The sequence below is a fragment of the Halichoeres trimaculatus genome, unplaced genomic scaffold (genome assembly GCF_033239565.1).
Source record: "Halichoeres trimaculatus isolate MK-OKI-2021-1 unplaced genomic scaffold, fHalTri1.1 fHalTri1_scaffold_14, whole genome shotgun sequence".
NCBI classification, from domain to species: Eukaryota; Metazoa; Chordata; class Actinopteri; order Labriformes; family Labridae; genus Halichoeres; species Halichoeres trimaculatus.
This window is the reverse complement of record NW_027437192.1, coordinates 6264708-6278865: the sequence shown is the minus strand read 5'-3', so window position 1 is coordinate 6278865 and position 14158 is coordinate 6264708. Positions and strand designations below refer to the sequence as shown.

The 14158-nt window shown below is 42.1% G+C and overlaps 1 protein-coding gene across 3 annotated transcripts in view; it reads right to left on the bottom strand.

The window, feature by feature from the left end:
* Positions 1-308: 308 nt before the first annotated feature.
* The window catches only part of cica (capicua transcriptional repressor a), a 50082-nt gene continuing 36232 nt past the window's right edge, over positions 309-14158 (bottom strand). For 2 of the 3 annotated variants that reach the window (XM_074686927.1, XM_074686929.1), the window contains exons 14-22: positions 10152-10315; positions 9004-9247; positions 7509-7800; positions 7110-7291; positions 6759-6901; positions 5848-5999; positions 3970-4113; positions 3766-3894; positions 309-3625 (exon numbers count right to left, since the gene is read on the bottom strand). In XM_074686927.1, coding sequence (XP_074543028.1) covers positions 3360-3625; positions 3766-3894; positions 3970-4113; positions 5848-5999; positions 6759-6901; positions 7110-7291; positions 7509-7800; positions 9004-9247; positions 10152-10315 — 1716 coding nt within the window. In that variant the 3' untranslated portion in view covers positions 309-3359. The remainder of the gene's footprint in view (positions 3626-3765; positions 3895-3969; positions 4114-5847; positions 6000-6758; positions 6902-7109; positions 7292-7508; positions 7801-9003; positions 9248-10151; positions 10316-14158) is intronic. The other variant, XM_074686928.1, reaches the window with a different exon arrangement.

The window sequence follows — 14158 nt, the reverse complement described above, 5'->3', positions numbered from 1 at the left end:
AAATACTCTTACCACTGATATGTTTGCTGACAGCCGGCTACAGAAGTACACCCTGTGTGTTCCAGGGATTTGGGGGACTTGCTCAGTAGGTCCACTTGGCTGCATCTGCATTTCCTGTTCATTAGTCTACTGCCAACTTTGTTCTGTTCCTTTGCCACTTTGGAAGAAGCAAGGCCTAATAGTGTTAAAGCAATATAACCCCCTAAGCATGTGTGGATTTGTAACAAGGCACACTCTCTTGTGGTATAATGAAACATGAGATGTATAGATGTAAAAAAAAATGCAAGCACATACAAAATTGTGTTAGATCTTTAATATTTTCAATATTTAGTTTTTGTTGTTTAGAAATATTGCACATGGTCAACATGCCTGCTTATGAGATAACACTCACCTCGCTCATCCTAAAATTCCTTCTCCAAAGTAAGGACAGTTTATTTTTAAGCACAATCATACAGTGTACACGCATACATGTGTGTGTATGCACATATGTCTGTGTGGGTGTGTGTGCAAATGTGCATGTGATTGCACATGCATGCAGATGGACACTTAACAGCCCTAACCCCAGAGATGTGAATTGATAGTCTTCTATTACCTGTGTCTTTGTATATGTTCATATAACATGTGTCCTGAATATATATCTTGTATATATCCTGAATCAGCTGGGTTCAATAACAGTCAAGATGGTGGACAAAATAGTCATGGTGACTATAAAAATACTGTCTCTAGAGTAGAATATAGAATGTAGAATACAATGAAAAATATACTATTGATTATGTTGCTGTGTGAAGAAAGAACAAGAGGTTGGTTGTGTACACACACTACCTGCATGTGCTAAAACATTCACACACACCCAAACACAGACCTAAATGCACAAATATGGAAATACCAGTATATATATTTTTGCACACATCCAACTGTATACAGAGAAACAAAAGAGATACCCATAATAATAACTACCCCCACTCTTCACCGAGGAAGCAAAGAGCCAAAAAGTGCTATTCAAAAGTTGTCTTTGACTTTTAGTAAGTTAAACCCTCTATCTCTTCAACAAGAACAATAATCGTGTGATTCTTTTTTGTTTTATACCTTAGTTAAAGATAGCATCACAACAGCTCATTCCTCTCACTGACCGACTGCACTGGGTTTAATGTCTATGGCACAGAGCCTTTCCCCCCGGAAACAAAATAACCCACCCACTTCCAAAAAAATAAATGTCCTATTGCACCATTTGACGGGAAAGGATAAAGTGTCGAGAAGAGAGGGAAGAGGGGAGGGCTCCAGAGACTGCCCTCCAGGGCTGGTCTAGGATCTGCTTTCCCTGAACTAACCCTAACCAGAGCCATCCTGAGCTACATAGCGCTTGACCCGGGACCAGTGCTTAAGGGCACTTTCTAACAACACTTGAGGAGGTCACAGAGACCCAATAGAGGTAAGGAAGGAAGGATGAACAGGACTGAAGAGATGGGTTAACAGGAGAGGGGGGAAAAGGAGGATGGGGGGAGGAAAAAGGAGGTTTATAACACACGGAACAAGGTTATTATTTTTTCTACTAAAACAATCTCTAAAAACAATACTTTCCTGATTTAACTTGCGGCGGTCCCAGACGAGAGGGGCCGCACAAATTGTGCAAACACCTGATTTCTGCGTTTTTGAACAAAACAACAATCACCCCTGCTCCCCCACTTCTGTGTCTGGTGAGAAATCGTAGCAGAGGGGAGGGGGAGAGGGGGAGGTGGAGAACCGCCCCAGGTATGATTGAAAGTAGGGGCTGCCACCGACTGATTTAGTCCCCTTCTTTGTCCAAAGTTTTTTCTTTTTTTTTTTTGTTGTGATTTTGTTTATGCTGGAGAAGAAACACAATAGAGCCACGAGAGAAAAACAGGCCACGGTAAAACTGGTTATGTCCACGGCAACGATAACGAGAGAAAGCAACATTATATCCACTGGGAGATTCGAAGAAGTTTGGTTAAAATTCTACTTTTTCGCTCTGTTGTTGTTGTTGTTGTCCTTATTCGCTATTATTATGTGTCTTCCTGTAGTTGGAATATGAATTTCTGTCAAAATGATCATCCAGTTTCTTCTTCTTCTGCATTTTCCCTCTGCTCTGTTGGGAGCCAGTCAGTGTCAAACTTAACGTTGAATCTTCAAAGCCTCACAACCATTAGTCTCTTTACATAATCTCTTTAGGGAGCCTGTTCACACAGGTTTCGGGGATGGCACCCCAACGGACATACAGACATATATAATCAGCTCCCGCCAATGAGGATTCAGTCTTTCATAATGGCAATAACTGAAGGTGCAAATATTGGTCACACTAAATCCCAACTCCTGTTTTCTTTCTTGTTTTCCAGGAGCGAAAAGGTTTCATGCTTTCAGCTTCTCTTCTCACTACAATCACTAAAAACTGTGCAGGCCGATGGCTTGGTCAGACCAGGGTTGACTATGTTTGTGTTTGAGTGCTCACACTGCACAGATGTGTCCATGTCTGTGTGTTTGCCTGTAATGTACAGTATATATATATTCATATATATATATATTTATATATATGCACGTGTGTGTGTGTATGTGTGTCTGTGTGAGTGTGTGCTGTCTGTCTTGCAGCATCTAGGGGCTGTGGAATATAAGTGGAGGTCGTTGGGGTTGTGTTTGTGTCCCGACCACTGTGCTGAGGAGTGGAAGGGCGAGAAGGAGGTCAAGTCAATGGCATCTGAGGGCTGGCTGGCTGGCTGGCAACAGCAAACTGCATCTGCACAATAAGTGACAAAGTGCCTTTGTGTGTCATGGTCCTCGGTGGCGGCCCCTGGGGACTGCCAACCAAGAGTAACAGTCTGATTTGGTAAGGGTGTATGCATATGTGTGAGTGTGTGTGTGTGGGATACTGTGCATGCTGGAGATTACATATGCACCAGTGTTTGTGTATATGTTCATGTGTGTGTGTGTGTGTGTGCTGGAGATTGAGTGTGTACCACCAAGTTTGTGTGTCAAACTACAAACTACTGTACAAATGTGCTGAGAGCAGACCTGGGCAAAGCGTTGAATATTCTCGATAACTTGAAAAACAGAAAACTCGAAGGGGCACTTGACTCATCAAGACTTGCATGTTATTCATCCACTTTTGAGGCTCCGTTTTTTAAATGTCTGATTGGACGAATCAAGTGCACCTTGAGTACTTCGAATATTTTCGACCACCTTTTTTTGTTGTTTTTTTGCCCAGGTCTGGTGAAGATTTAGTGCCGGTGGATCAGGTCCCGCTGGAGTACTGGTGCAACACATACAAGAACGTTCTGCGGGGACGACACTCCTCCCTCTTTCTTTCCTCTTCTTTTTCATTATTTTCCGATTCTTTCATCCACTCCAGCTTATGATCCTTCACTTTTTGGCTCCTCGGGACTCCGGCTTTTGTCTCCTGGCTGCTCCGTCCCTCCGTCCTCCCGGGATGACTGATTGAAAGAGGAGCTGTGGGACGGGGCGGGGCTGGTTTCGGCTGACCCTCCGAACTCGAAGGCTCCTCCTGGCGTGGCTGTTTGCATGATCTTCTGCCGGACCTCGCGGATCTTCAGCTGCAGACACACCTTGGTGGGGAAGGTATCTGAGTAGCGTGCCTGGAAGGCAGCTGTGGCCTGAGCTGGGAGGGGAAGAGAGGAGGAATCAGTCTCCTTCAAATGCTTGAAAACGATAATTCAATGATTTCAAAATTTAAGACTGACACTTGATCAGGGAAAAATCAAGTAGAGTAGTTGTCAACACTCTGCTACTAAGGTTTACCTGAAGGAAAGAAGCCATGCTCCTGAAACAGCTGCATGACCAGAGCCCGGCGCTGATCCAGAGTTCTACGCAGAGAAGAATAAGGAGCCCGGTCTATTTCTCCAAGAAGATCCTCTCCTTCTGGACCTGCTTTAGAAAAGAGAACATTTTAATGCCACCACTACAGATTTTGGAGCAGTCTTGCAGGTATTGCACTTGTCGTACCTGTAGGACCTGCTCTCTCGAAGGTGAAGATCTCTCCCTCACACTTGGCCGCGCTCTTGGGGGTGTTGGGCTCCGAGCTGCAGCTAGAGAGACGGCGAGTCTTCCTCCTTGGGGAGCTGGGTTCTTCTGCTGCCGGCTCCAGCTCTGAATACAGAACGTGATCAAGAGGAGAAAAGAGACGGCAATTAGAAAAACTCAGGGTGAAAACAATGAATGAAAGCAGGATGAATTCCAAACAGAGATTGATGCAGAAAAGGAAATCCAAAAAGCTTGCTCTCTTTGTGAAAAACAGACGACCTCAAGACCTCGACTGTGACTGCCAATCTGTGAGTGTGCCATCACCATAATCGTACGCTCCAACATCCACTGCAAATTATTCTTCACCGAGCAGAGAGAGCTTTGAATTTCGCTGGCATCTCAGTGATGTTGAGTTGTATTTTCCTCAAAGGTTTTTGTTTTTATTTGCATCTTTGTTGGTTGAGTTCTCAAGAACTCTGGTGGGAATTAATGGACTGTTCTAACAGCCTCCTCGTGGCTATGCTCAACAGCATGAGATCAACTGCAGAGAGATTCGGCTCAAATCCATCAGAGGAGTGAAATCTGAAGAAGTGATGAGATGAGTCAAAGTAATAGAAAAATCTCTCTCTTTCAGATTACTCTACAGCAGGGATCTGCAACCTTTACTTTCATAGGAGCCACTTTGCCTCAGCTCACCTGGACTGAGTTTGTTCCAAAGCAATAAAATCAACTTTATCTTCACACTAAAGACTTCAAAGTGTATAAAATTCTATACACAGTTAAAATCTAGTGAATATTTATCTAAAATAGGAGGTTTTGAGTTTATGAAATTGTAAATGTGATGTCTCAGTTTTTCTTATTCTTAATAGTTAGCAAAAAATTCACAAAAAAGCTTGAAATTTCAAACATTTGCAAAAAAATAAAAAAAGCAAAACAGTAAAATAACATCGTTTTTTTTGCAAGAGTAAAAAATACGGATTTTCAAAATTTTTCAAAAGTTTTAAAATTTGATAAATTTGCAATTATTCCCAATTTTAGGAAAAAAAAGTTGCAAAAATATTTTTAAAATGAAATTCCAAAAATTGCAAGAATTAGAAAAAAAAATTATAAAAAATTAGCAAAATCTTAAAAAAAAAACCTGATTTTAAAAATTTGCAAAAATGTTGAAAAGTTGCATAAATTTTTGATACAGGCGGTCCTCGAGTTACGAACAAGCTCTGTTCCTTTGATGAGTGGCAACCTAAAATTCTGTGTAAGTTGGATTTTTACCCTTAATACCCCCTAAATCTCTGAAAAACTATCCAAATACATCCACTATACTGATACTGTTTTTCCTTTATGTGTTTGTGATGTGAAAAAGGTGAGGATACCGACTCGAGACAAAGTGGACAATGCTTATGACTGTGTAGCACTGTGGAGCTGTGTATTTATACGTGTCAAAAACTAGTACGTGTCATAGGAGCTTAGGAACAGAGCAGTGTAACTTCAAAATCTTCTCTGTTTTCTCGCTCACATATATTTATTGGTGTCATAAAGTCGAGAACCATGTAAGTCGAGGACCTCCTGTATTTAAAATTCACAAAAATTTCGTAATTAAAAAAAAAAAATTAAAAGGAGCCACTGCAAAGGAGTCAACGAGCCACATGAGGCTCCAGGTTGCAGACTCCTGCTCTACAGTCATTTGGAAGCATATAGATTTGTAGATATATGCGGTGCAAATGTGTCCAACAGGAGGTCAGCTATTTCTAAATTACACAAGGCTCTTTTGTAATGTAGTTTCTGTGCAAACAGGGCCAAATTTAACTGTGTTTGTTCTTTGTCTCTGTTTGATCCCAGTCTGTAGCTCTCTCTGCTCCTCACCGGTAGAGTTACGTCTCTTCCTGCGGTAGCTTCCCAGGATGGCTCGAGGTGAGGTAGCCAGACTCTGCAGAGTGGGCGAAGGAAGGACCTCCTCAGGGTTAAACTCTGGAAGCTCAGCAAAACGCTCCTCGAAGTACGTCTCAGACAAGACCCTGCACACAGAGAACAGAGCGGTCATGTCGATCCCTTGCCCATTAATCTGTTGGATGAAATATCAAGGGATGTCCTCTGAATTTCAACACATTTTTCCTGCCTGAAGGCTGAGAGCTGCCAAGGCTTTCTCTTCCCTGTGACCTCAGCACCACTCTGCTTCTGTCTAAATAAAGAACATAAGGGTGCGCTCTCCACCCACTCACATCCAGCACACAAAGAGTTTCCAACATAATTCTATTAAGTTTGGTCGCACACTAAAATTGGAGCTAGATGACACTAAGTGTGAAAATCAGTGTTAAACAAAGCCACCAAACGGTGTCCTTTGCAGATTTTTTGCATCTCATCTTCAAGCTGCTTCGCGCCATAATGACAGAAGATGAGTTAGTGTTAAAGAGTCCTCTCAGCTTGAGAAAATGTAAACTGTTAAAATTCAGAGAACATTGTCTTAGATTGACCAAAAAGACAGAAGGATTCAGCAGACTTGTTTTGTTTGAGTTTGGCACAGATTCCAGCCGAGAGATAACTTAAGTCTGATCGCAGCAAATGGCTCTGCACTTTGAGAGTGAAGCTTTTCTTGCAGTCAAAGACGAGACAGGGATTAAATCATCACAAAACACTCGAAGGATTTCAGAACAAACCTTCATGTATCAACCCCAAGCTTTCAACTTAGAAAATTCAGAAACTACTGTGTTCATTTAGGAAGATCCACTTCGATTCCTTGAAAAACAGGCTGCATGGGATCAGAACTTTATCCTTACTTGTCATGAGAGTCGGGTGTTTTCTTGAGAGGTGGAGGTCTGAACTTGATCTTCTTTGAGGAGGTGGGGGCCTCTCTTTCCGTAGGGGGAGGAGGAGGGGGGTCCAAACCTGAGGTTGCTGGAGGACTGAAACGAGGTCCAGCCTAAGAGAAGAGGCATGAGGATTAATGTGAGCTTGTTCCTCATATCATTCTGGTATGTTCTTCCAAAGCAGTGTATGCCCTGATTCTTCAAAGTTGTCAAGCAGAAGTGATAAAAAATCTTTGTGCAGCCTTGAAAGATCCTTGACCAAAGCTTCTGTGAATGTCGGGTTTGATCAGAGGAGACTAAGTGTGACAGGATTGATCTCACCTCTTTGCTGCTGTCTCTCCTGCTGATGTCCTCTCTGTCCGTCTCTACATCTCCCTTCTTTTCTCGGTTTTCCTTCCTCCCTCTGTCTTGCTCTTTGTCCACCTCGTCCAGAGTCTCTCTGCTGTGTCCGTCTCTCAGATTTTCCTCTTTGATTTGAAAACAGAGGTCCTCCTCCTTTTTTACTGTAAGGGACAAAGATGGTTTCAAACTTTGATTAAAAATAATACTGTAACCTTGTTTAAAAAAAATGCACAGTGAAACTTTTTTTTTGTGGACTCATTTCATGTCTGAGAAACAGATTCTCTTTGTGGACAATTTTGGAAATATCTGCTGATTCTGCAACAAATCCAAAGTGACACCAAAAGACAGACAGTTTGGTCCCAACCAGGGGAGCATTACCTGCTGTTGCATTAGTCATACAGGTAGCAAATGTTGAGGACAATCCTTTTCCTGCATCTTCAGCCTGACCATCAATCTGGAGTTCCTTCTTCACCTCCACCTTTGGGTCAATATCCACAGCCATGTTTGGCTGAGGGGTCGCCACTGGTGAACCCTGAACCCCTGTTGCCAACGGTGAGGAAGGTTTTATCAGGTCCTGGGCTGGGGCGGCGGCTGCAGGTGGCATAGTTGTCATTGAGACCACACCAGTAGGCAGTGCGATGGTTGGTGCTGGGTAGATGGCAGTAAGTACCTAAAGGGGGAAAATGGAAAGGTGTCAGGACAGGAGACTCTTTAGCCCCATTTCCACCAAGCAGGTACGGGTTGGCTCGGTTAAGCCTGGTCCTGTTTGCTTTTCCACAGCCAACCATGCCCCCTAGTGGTAGGCAGCGTGTAAGCCGGATGCCGATAGCTGCATCAGTGAAGTCATAGAATAGTGCTACCCTGCTAATAAATCTAACAAATAAGAAAAACACAATACAGTAAACAAAGACCAACAATGGGGAACATCCAGAAGTTCGTCTTCTTTTTGATTTCCATGTGGCTCTTTGATACAAAGAGCAATCTTTGTCTTAGAGAAGGCTGTGTGCTGCTAGGAGAAGTACAGCTGCTTTCACACAGTGACATACGTGACATTTTACTTGATGGGTTTAGTCTGGGAAGGTCCCAAAAAGTGCGACAGCTAGTCTCTGTTATTTGGGGATCTGTCCCTGGATTAGTCTGAGTAAATGCCAGAAAATGTGTGTCGAGACGAACCGAACTGAACCGCTTAGTGGAAACTGGGATTTTGTGTAACATACTATTTGTTTTGAACTGGAAGAAAAAGCGAAGGTGAAAACATCTTTTTGGAATAGGGGACAGAATCCTCCCTCAGAGACTCCTAAAAGTTAAATGATGTTTATCTTTTTCTCCTAAAATTGAAAAAAAAATCAATGTTTTGGCTTTTGATTCACAGAAAAGTTTTCAAAATTTGTTCCAAAAATGTGAACTAAAAAGACCTAAAAAGACTGCAGATGATTTTCATGTTTGTTTACTAAAATTTTCTTCAAAACAAATGTAGTGATGATTTATTGATACTAGGACTCTGCATCTAGCACCTTTGAGCCGTCTGCCTCTGGAGCTGCATGGGCTTTTTAAAATCAAACCCCACGCCTCAACACAAGAAACTTTGATGAAGCTTAATTAATTCCTCCACCATTATATAAACCATGGACTCTTTGGAAAAACAGAGATTTAAAACTGAAAACTCATAAATGAAAAGGTTCATAAATTAATCAACCTTCATGCCTACAAATAATCCTCAGAAGCAAAATAAAATCTGCTGAAAAGCCAGACTTCTTTTCAATGTGCCTCTCATGAAATGCTATTCGCTTCTTCTGACATTAAGTTTTTCAAATCTTCCCCATGGCCACACACAAACACACTGCTGTTGGAGACTTTATGGTCCTGTGTTTACCTGACGCACAGCGGTCCCTGAGGCCTGACCTGGAGGGGTCTGTGGCTGACAGCTCAGGGGCGGAGCTGGAGCTAAAAGTGGGGGCTGACCGACGATTGGCTGAACCAGAGCCTGCCCTGCCGGGGCAACTGCAGCGAAGCCAAGAGTCGCCAGAGATGATTGGAGATAAGCTGGGCCCTGGGTGGGTGTGGCCTGCTGGGGTGTGGCTGCCGTGACTCCTGGACCAGACTGGACATAAGTGATCCTAAAAGAAAGAATGAGGAGTGTCAGAGCTGAAAAAACTGAAAAAGAATAGTTTGAAAGATCCTCATTTAATAATTTCATCATCACTACTGATTTTCAAACAATTACCTCCTTACTTACTGATTAAATACTGACTGCTGTCATGCCTTACCCAATAAAAATCCTTCATCCAACCATCTATAATCTTAACCACAGTGAGGTTTGTTGGGTGCACATGTGGAGAAGAGAAACTGAAACTTAAGTATCAATCACATCACTGAAGTATTGATCAACACTGATCCCAACGTTGGCAATATATCAATATTTTAGATTGATCAGCACACCTCTACTCATAACTATAACTATATTTATTTTTATGAATGGATCAAAAAACTGTACACCGAAAGGCAAAGAGCCACATGCAGCTTGCGAGCTACAGGTTGGCCACCCCTGATTTAGAGTGACCAGTCAAAGTTATGAACATGTGGGAGGAAAAAAAGGCTCCTGCCTCATTAGGGATTGGAACCAGGAACTTTCTTTTTGTGAGGCAACAGCACTAACCACAGCACCAAAAAATCTGTTTCTCACTTTAAATAGCCTAACTGTCAGAATGATCAGTTTAAACTCCACATATTGTTTTACCTACTAAAAACAAGAGTGAACAGGATATTCAGCTACTAGGTTTAGGGGCATTTAGCTTTTGAATACAGGACAACATTATAGAAATTGTTGATTTTCTATTTTTCAGTTCAGTATTTGATTCACCTCTGATATCAGCTGTGAAGAAGATCACATTATTTTTTTTAACGATTGTTTGTAAACTGGCTGAGCTGCAGTATCTCAGAGAGATCCCCGACCAGCTGACAGAGGAGAATCAAAGCGGCTACATGCTGCTGTCTTTCAGGTGCTTGGCCCATGTTAGTGACCTGGTGGGTGGAGAGGTCAGGAGAACGGTCTGTGGAGGCGCGGCACCAGGAGCCATCACTGTTGCCACAGAAACAGGAAAAGGGCTCCCAGGATGCACTGCTGCTGCTGCACCGCTAGGGTGAACGTTGGTCTGGACCACAGGCATGGGGGCGATCTGGATGATCTTTAAGAGACGAGAAAAATCAGAAAAATAAAAGATTTTCCTCACCAACGATCTAAAATAAGACACAGAACAGCTCCTAACATTCATCTGATAATAAAACATTCATCTCTGATGTTTTCGTGTGAGACAGACTCATGAATATCAAATGTGGTTTCATGGTTCTCAGAATGATTCCAGACCTTTGTTTGAGAAAAAAACAGTCCCTCCTGGATCAGATTTCTCACTGAATTTCATTCTTAGAACAAATTTCTCCTCAGGTTATTCGTGATGACGAAGGAGGTGCAAAGCAGCAACCAACAATTGATATCCTTAAATCTAAACACCGTTTCATCCCTGACATATCAGGAGTGTGAAACAAACTCATCACAAATACCTCAAGCATGAAGAGAAAACATGACTTCAATGATTATCAGGTATAAATAAGAGAAGCCACGTGATTTTCAAACTTAGTTTAAGTCTCAATATTTAGCAGAAGCCCAACAAAGGTGATTAACATGTTTAAAATTCTGACACCAAAGACCATCTGAATAATTTACAAACTCAGAAAAGAGACTCCAAACAAACAGCCACAACATGGCCACCTGTCACTCCAATCAGCCACACCTGTAATTATGCTCAACCCATTGTAATTAAAATAAATAAGTAATGTCTAATGACGAAGACGCAAAACTTATGCTGTTTAATTGTAGGTTTAATTCTGCTGAAAAAAGGCATACTACTCAAGCAACCAACTCTGGTTTTTAATGTTGAAATAAATGCAGGACCAGTAAAACTGCAGTTCCTCAAGTGTCCACTTGAGGCTGGCTGCAGAGGCATTGAAAGCCACATACACACCCATTCAAAAAGGCCGAAAGAATCAAGTTCACAGCCTACTTCTGAACAACTCATTTCTCTATCAGCTCTCACTGCATATTAATCTTTCAAGTCACCACAGCTCAACCTTTTTACCTCACAACAGATCGACAGAAAGTTAAGTTGAGTCAACATTTCAAATATATCAACAACCGACTAAGTCGAAAAACACTGCTTCAAAAACAGACAGTGGGAGGCTTTTCAAGATGGCGGCGTGAAGGAAGGTTGGGTAGGGGAGTGTTGGCGCAGACTTTTGTGATATTTGAACTTAAAACCCACTGCTATACAGCAAGGCTGTTATTTCTCTTGTTTAGTCCACGATGAGCATCAACACTTACTTTTTGAGGCAGTCTGACAACAGGCAACGCAGCAAAAGCCCTGCATCTGACGCTGCAGACAGAGCTAACAGCGAAGCTAACGAGGCTACAGACATGCCAGCCAGCGACGGTGGGGTACTGAATCCAGAGCTACAGGAGGTGATCCGCGCTGTCACAGCAAACCTCACTAAAGTTTTTGAGGATAAGCTCGAACCAGTTTCCCAGTTCCTGCAATCACAACAAGAGCAGCTGCAGAACCACGAAGCGCGCATTACTGAGGCCGAGACCCGTATCTCGGCGATAGAGGATGCCTCGAAGCCCACGGAGCTCAAGCTCAAGTCGCTGGAGAAAAAGATGGATGAGCTCGTTGAACGCGCAGATGATTTAGAAAACAGAGGGAGACGCAAGAACATTCGAGTTCTCAACCTACCGGAGCGAGCAGAGGGTGGTGACCCCGCTTCATTTTTTGAGAGATGGCTCCCCAAACTTTTAAATATTCAGACAAAAACTGGCCGCATTAAAGTGGAGAGGGCGCACCGCGTCGGGGGGACCTCAGCCCGTGACCAGAGACCGCGTCCTGTGGTTGTGAGGCTTCACAATTTTCGGGACAAGCAAAAGATTATGAGCGCGTCGTGGGACAAAAGCAAGAACAACCAGGCACTGAAATATGATGACGCCACCGTGATGATATTTCAAGATTTCTCAGCAGCGGTTGTCCGTAAGCGTAAAAGCTTTGATGAGGTGAAGAGGCGCCTTAAGTCTATGGGTGCCATGTACAGAATGCTGTACCCCGCCGTGCTTAAAGTTACTCACTCTGGGACTACCAAGGTATTCTCGGATCCAGGAGATGTGGATAAGTACTTGGGGACTCTGGAACAGTCGGACACCTAGATGGCGTTGGATTAAAGCCTTTTTCTGTGACTTTTACGTGGACTTTCCATCGTCTATATGACGTGAGTAGTAGCCTGCTGCACATATAACATGTACATCTAACATGAGAATTTGAATAACTAATATACAGACATTTTCTATTCATAAGTGGGTAAATTTCTGGCGTTGATGCCCCCCACTTTGTGGGTTTTGGTTGTTGTTTTTTTTTTTCTTTTTTTTTCCCCTTATGATAAAAATTTACTTCTGCTGTCAGGAAAGCCTTTCACTTGTACTCCTACAGTTTGGGAGAATGATAGTGAGTATAACTTCGCCAGTTTTAGGCAATGTTCGTTTTACTTTTGTTATTTCAACTGTTCGTTACTTGTTCTTCCGGCCTTTTCTGTATGGGAGTGATCTTCTGTTACACCTGTGGAATTTAATTCAGATAATGTTTTGTCCCACATAAGTAAGCATAATACTATGGCAGCAATCAATATCTGTACTTGGAATGTAAATGGCATTCATACACCAGTAAAGCGGAGAAAGGTCTTGAATTATCTGAAAAGGGAACAGGTTCATGTGGCCTTGTTACAGGAGACACATTTAGATACCAAAGAACATGCTAAATTGCAGCAGGGGATTTTCAGCCATGTCTATTCTTCTTCTTTCACATCCCGGAGTAGGGGTGTGGCCATCTTAATCAGGAAAAACCTACCCTTCAAATTTGAAGACTGCTACACAGATACAGGAGGACGCTATGTGATTGTTAAGGGTGTCTTGTATGGAGAGGAAATCGTGTTTATGAGTCTGTACTGTCCACCTGGTCAGCCTGTGGACCATCTAGTCTCTGCGTTTACAAAGTTAGTTAATTTGAACATTCGGAATTCAGTTGTTGGAGGAGATTTTAATTGCCATTTAAACCCACTTATGGATAAATCTCCACCAGGAAAACGTCTATTACCTCAGGCCAATACTATCACAACACTCTGTGAAGAACTGTCATATGTAGATGTGTGGAGAGCGCAACATTTAACAGACAAAGAATTCACTTTTTTTTCAAAAGTGCATTCATGTTATACACGTATTGACTATTTGTTTGCTCCAAAAGCTCTACTGCCATCATTTATATCTAGTTCTATAGGTAATATAGTCGTATCAGACCACGCTGCGGTTTTTACTCAATTTAGCCCTGGGAATATGCCCAACCGGACTAGAAGGTGGTACTTTGAACCCTCTATACTATATGATAAAAAATTTACAACATACTTTGTAGAGGAATTCAAGCATTTTTTATCTATCAATGCCGCTTCTACAGATGACTCATCATTACTGTGGGAGACATCTAAAGCTTACTCCAGAGGTTTAATTACCTCATACACTAAAAGTAAAAAACGACGACATGCTGAACAGAGAGTAATATTAGAATCCAAATTGAAAAAAGCTGAACAGGATTATCTCATTAAATCCTCAAATGGTAAACTTAAGGAGATTTCTGCTCTTCGCTCAGCTTTAGATTGTTTACTAACAAATGAGGCAGAACGTAAAATCAGATTTGCTAAACAAAAAATGTATGAACATGGCGATAAGCCTGGCAAATATCTAGCACACCTCACAAAAAAAAAATCTGATTCACAAAACATCTCTTCAATTAAAGATATAAATGGTATACAACTTTTTGACTCAGCATCAATTAATAAAACATTTAGATCTTTTTATGAGAACCTGTATGACTCGCAGATGCATAGTGATACTCCAGATTTAATGGATGCTTTTTTCTCTCGTCTCAGTCTTCCTAGTCTTACGG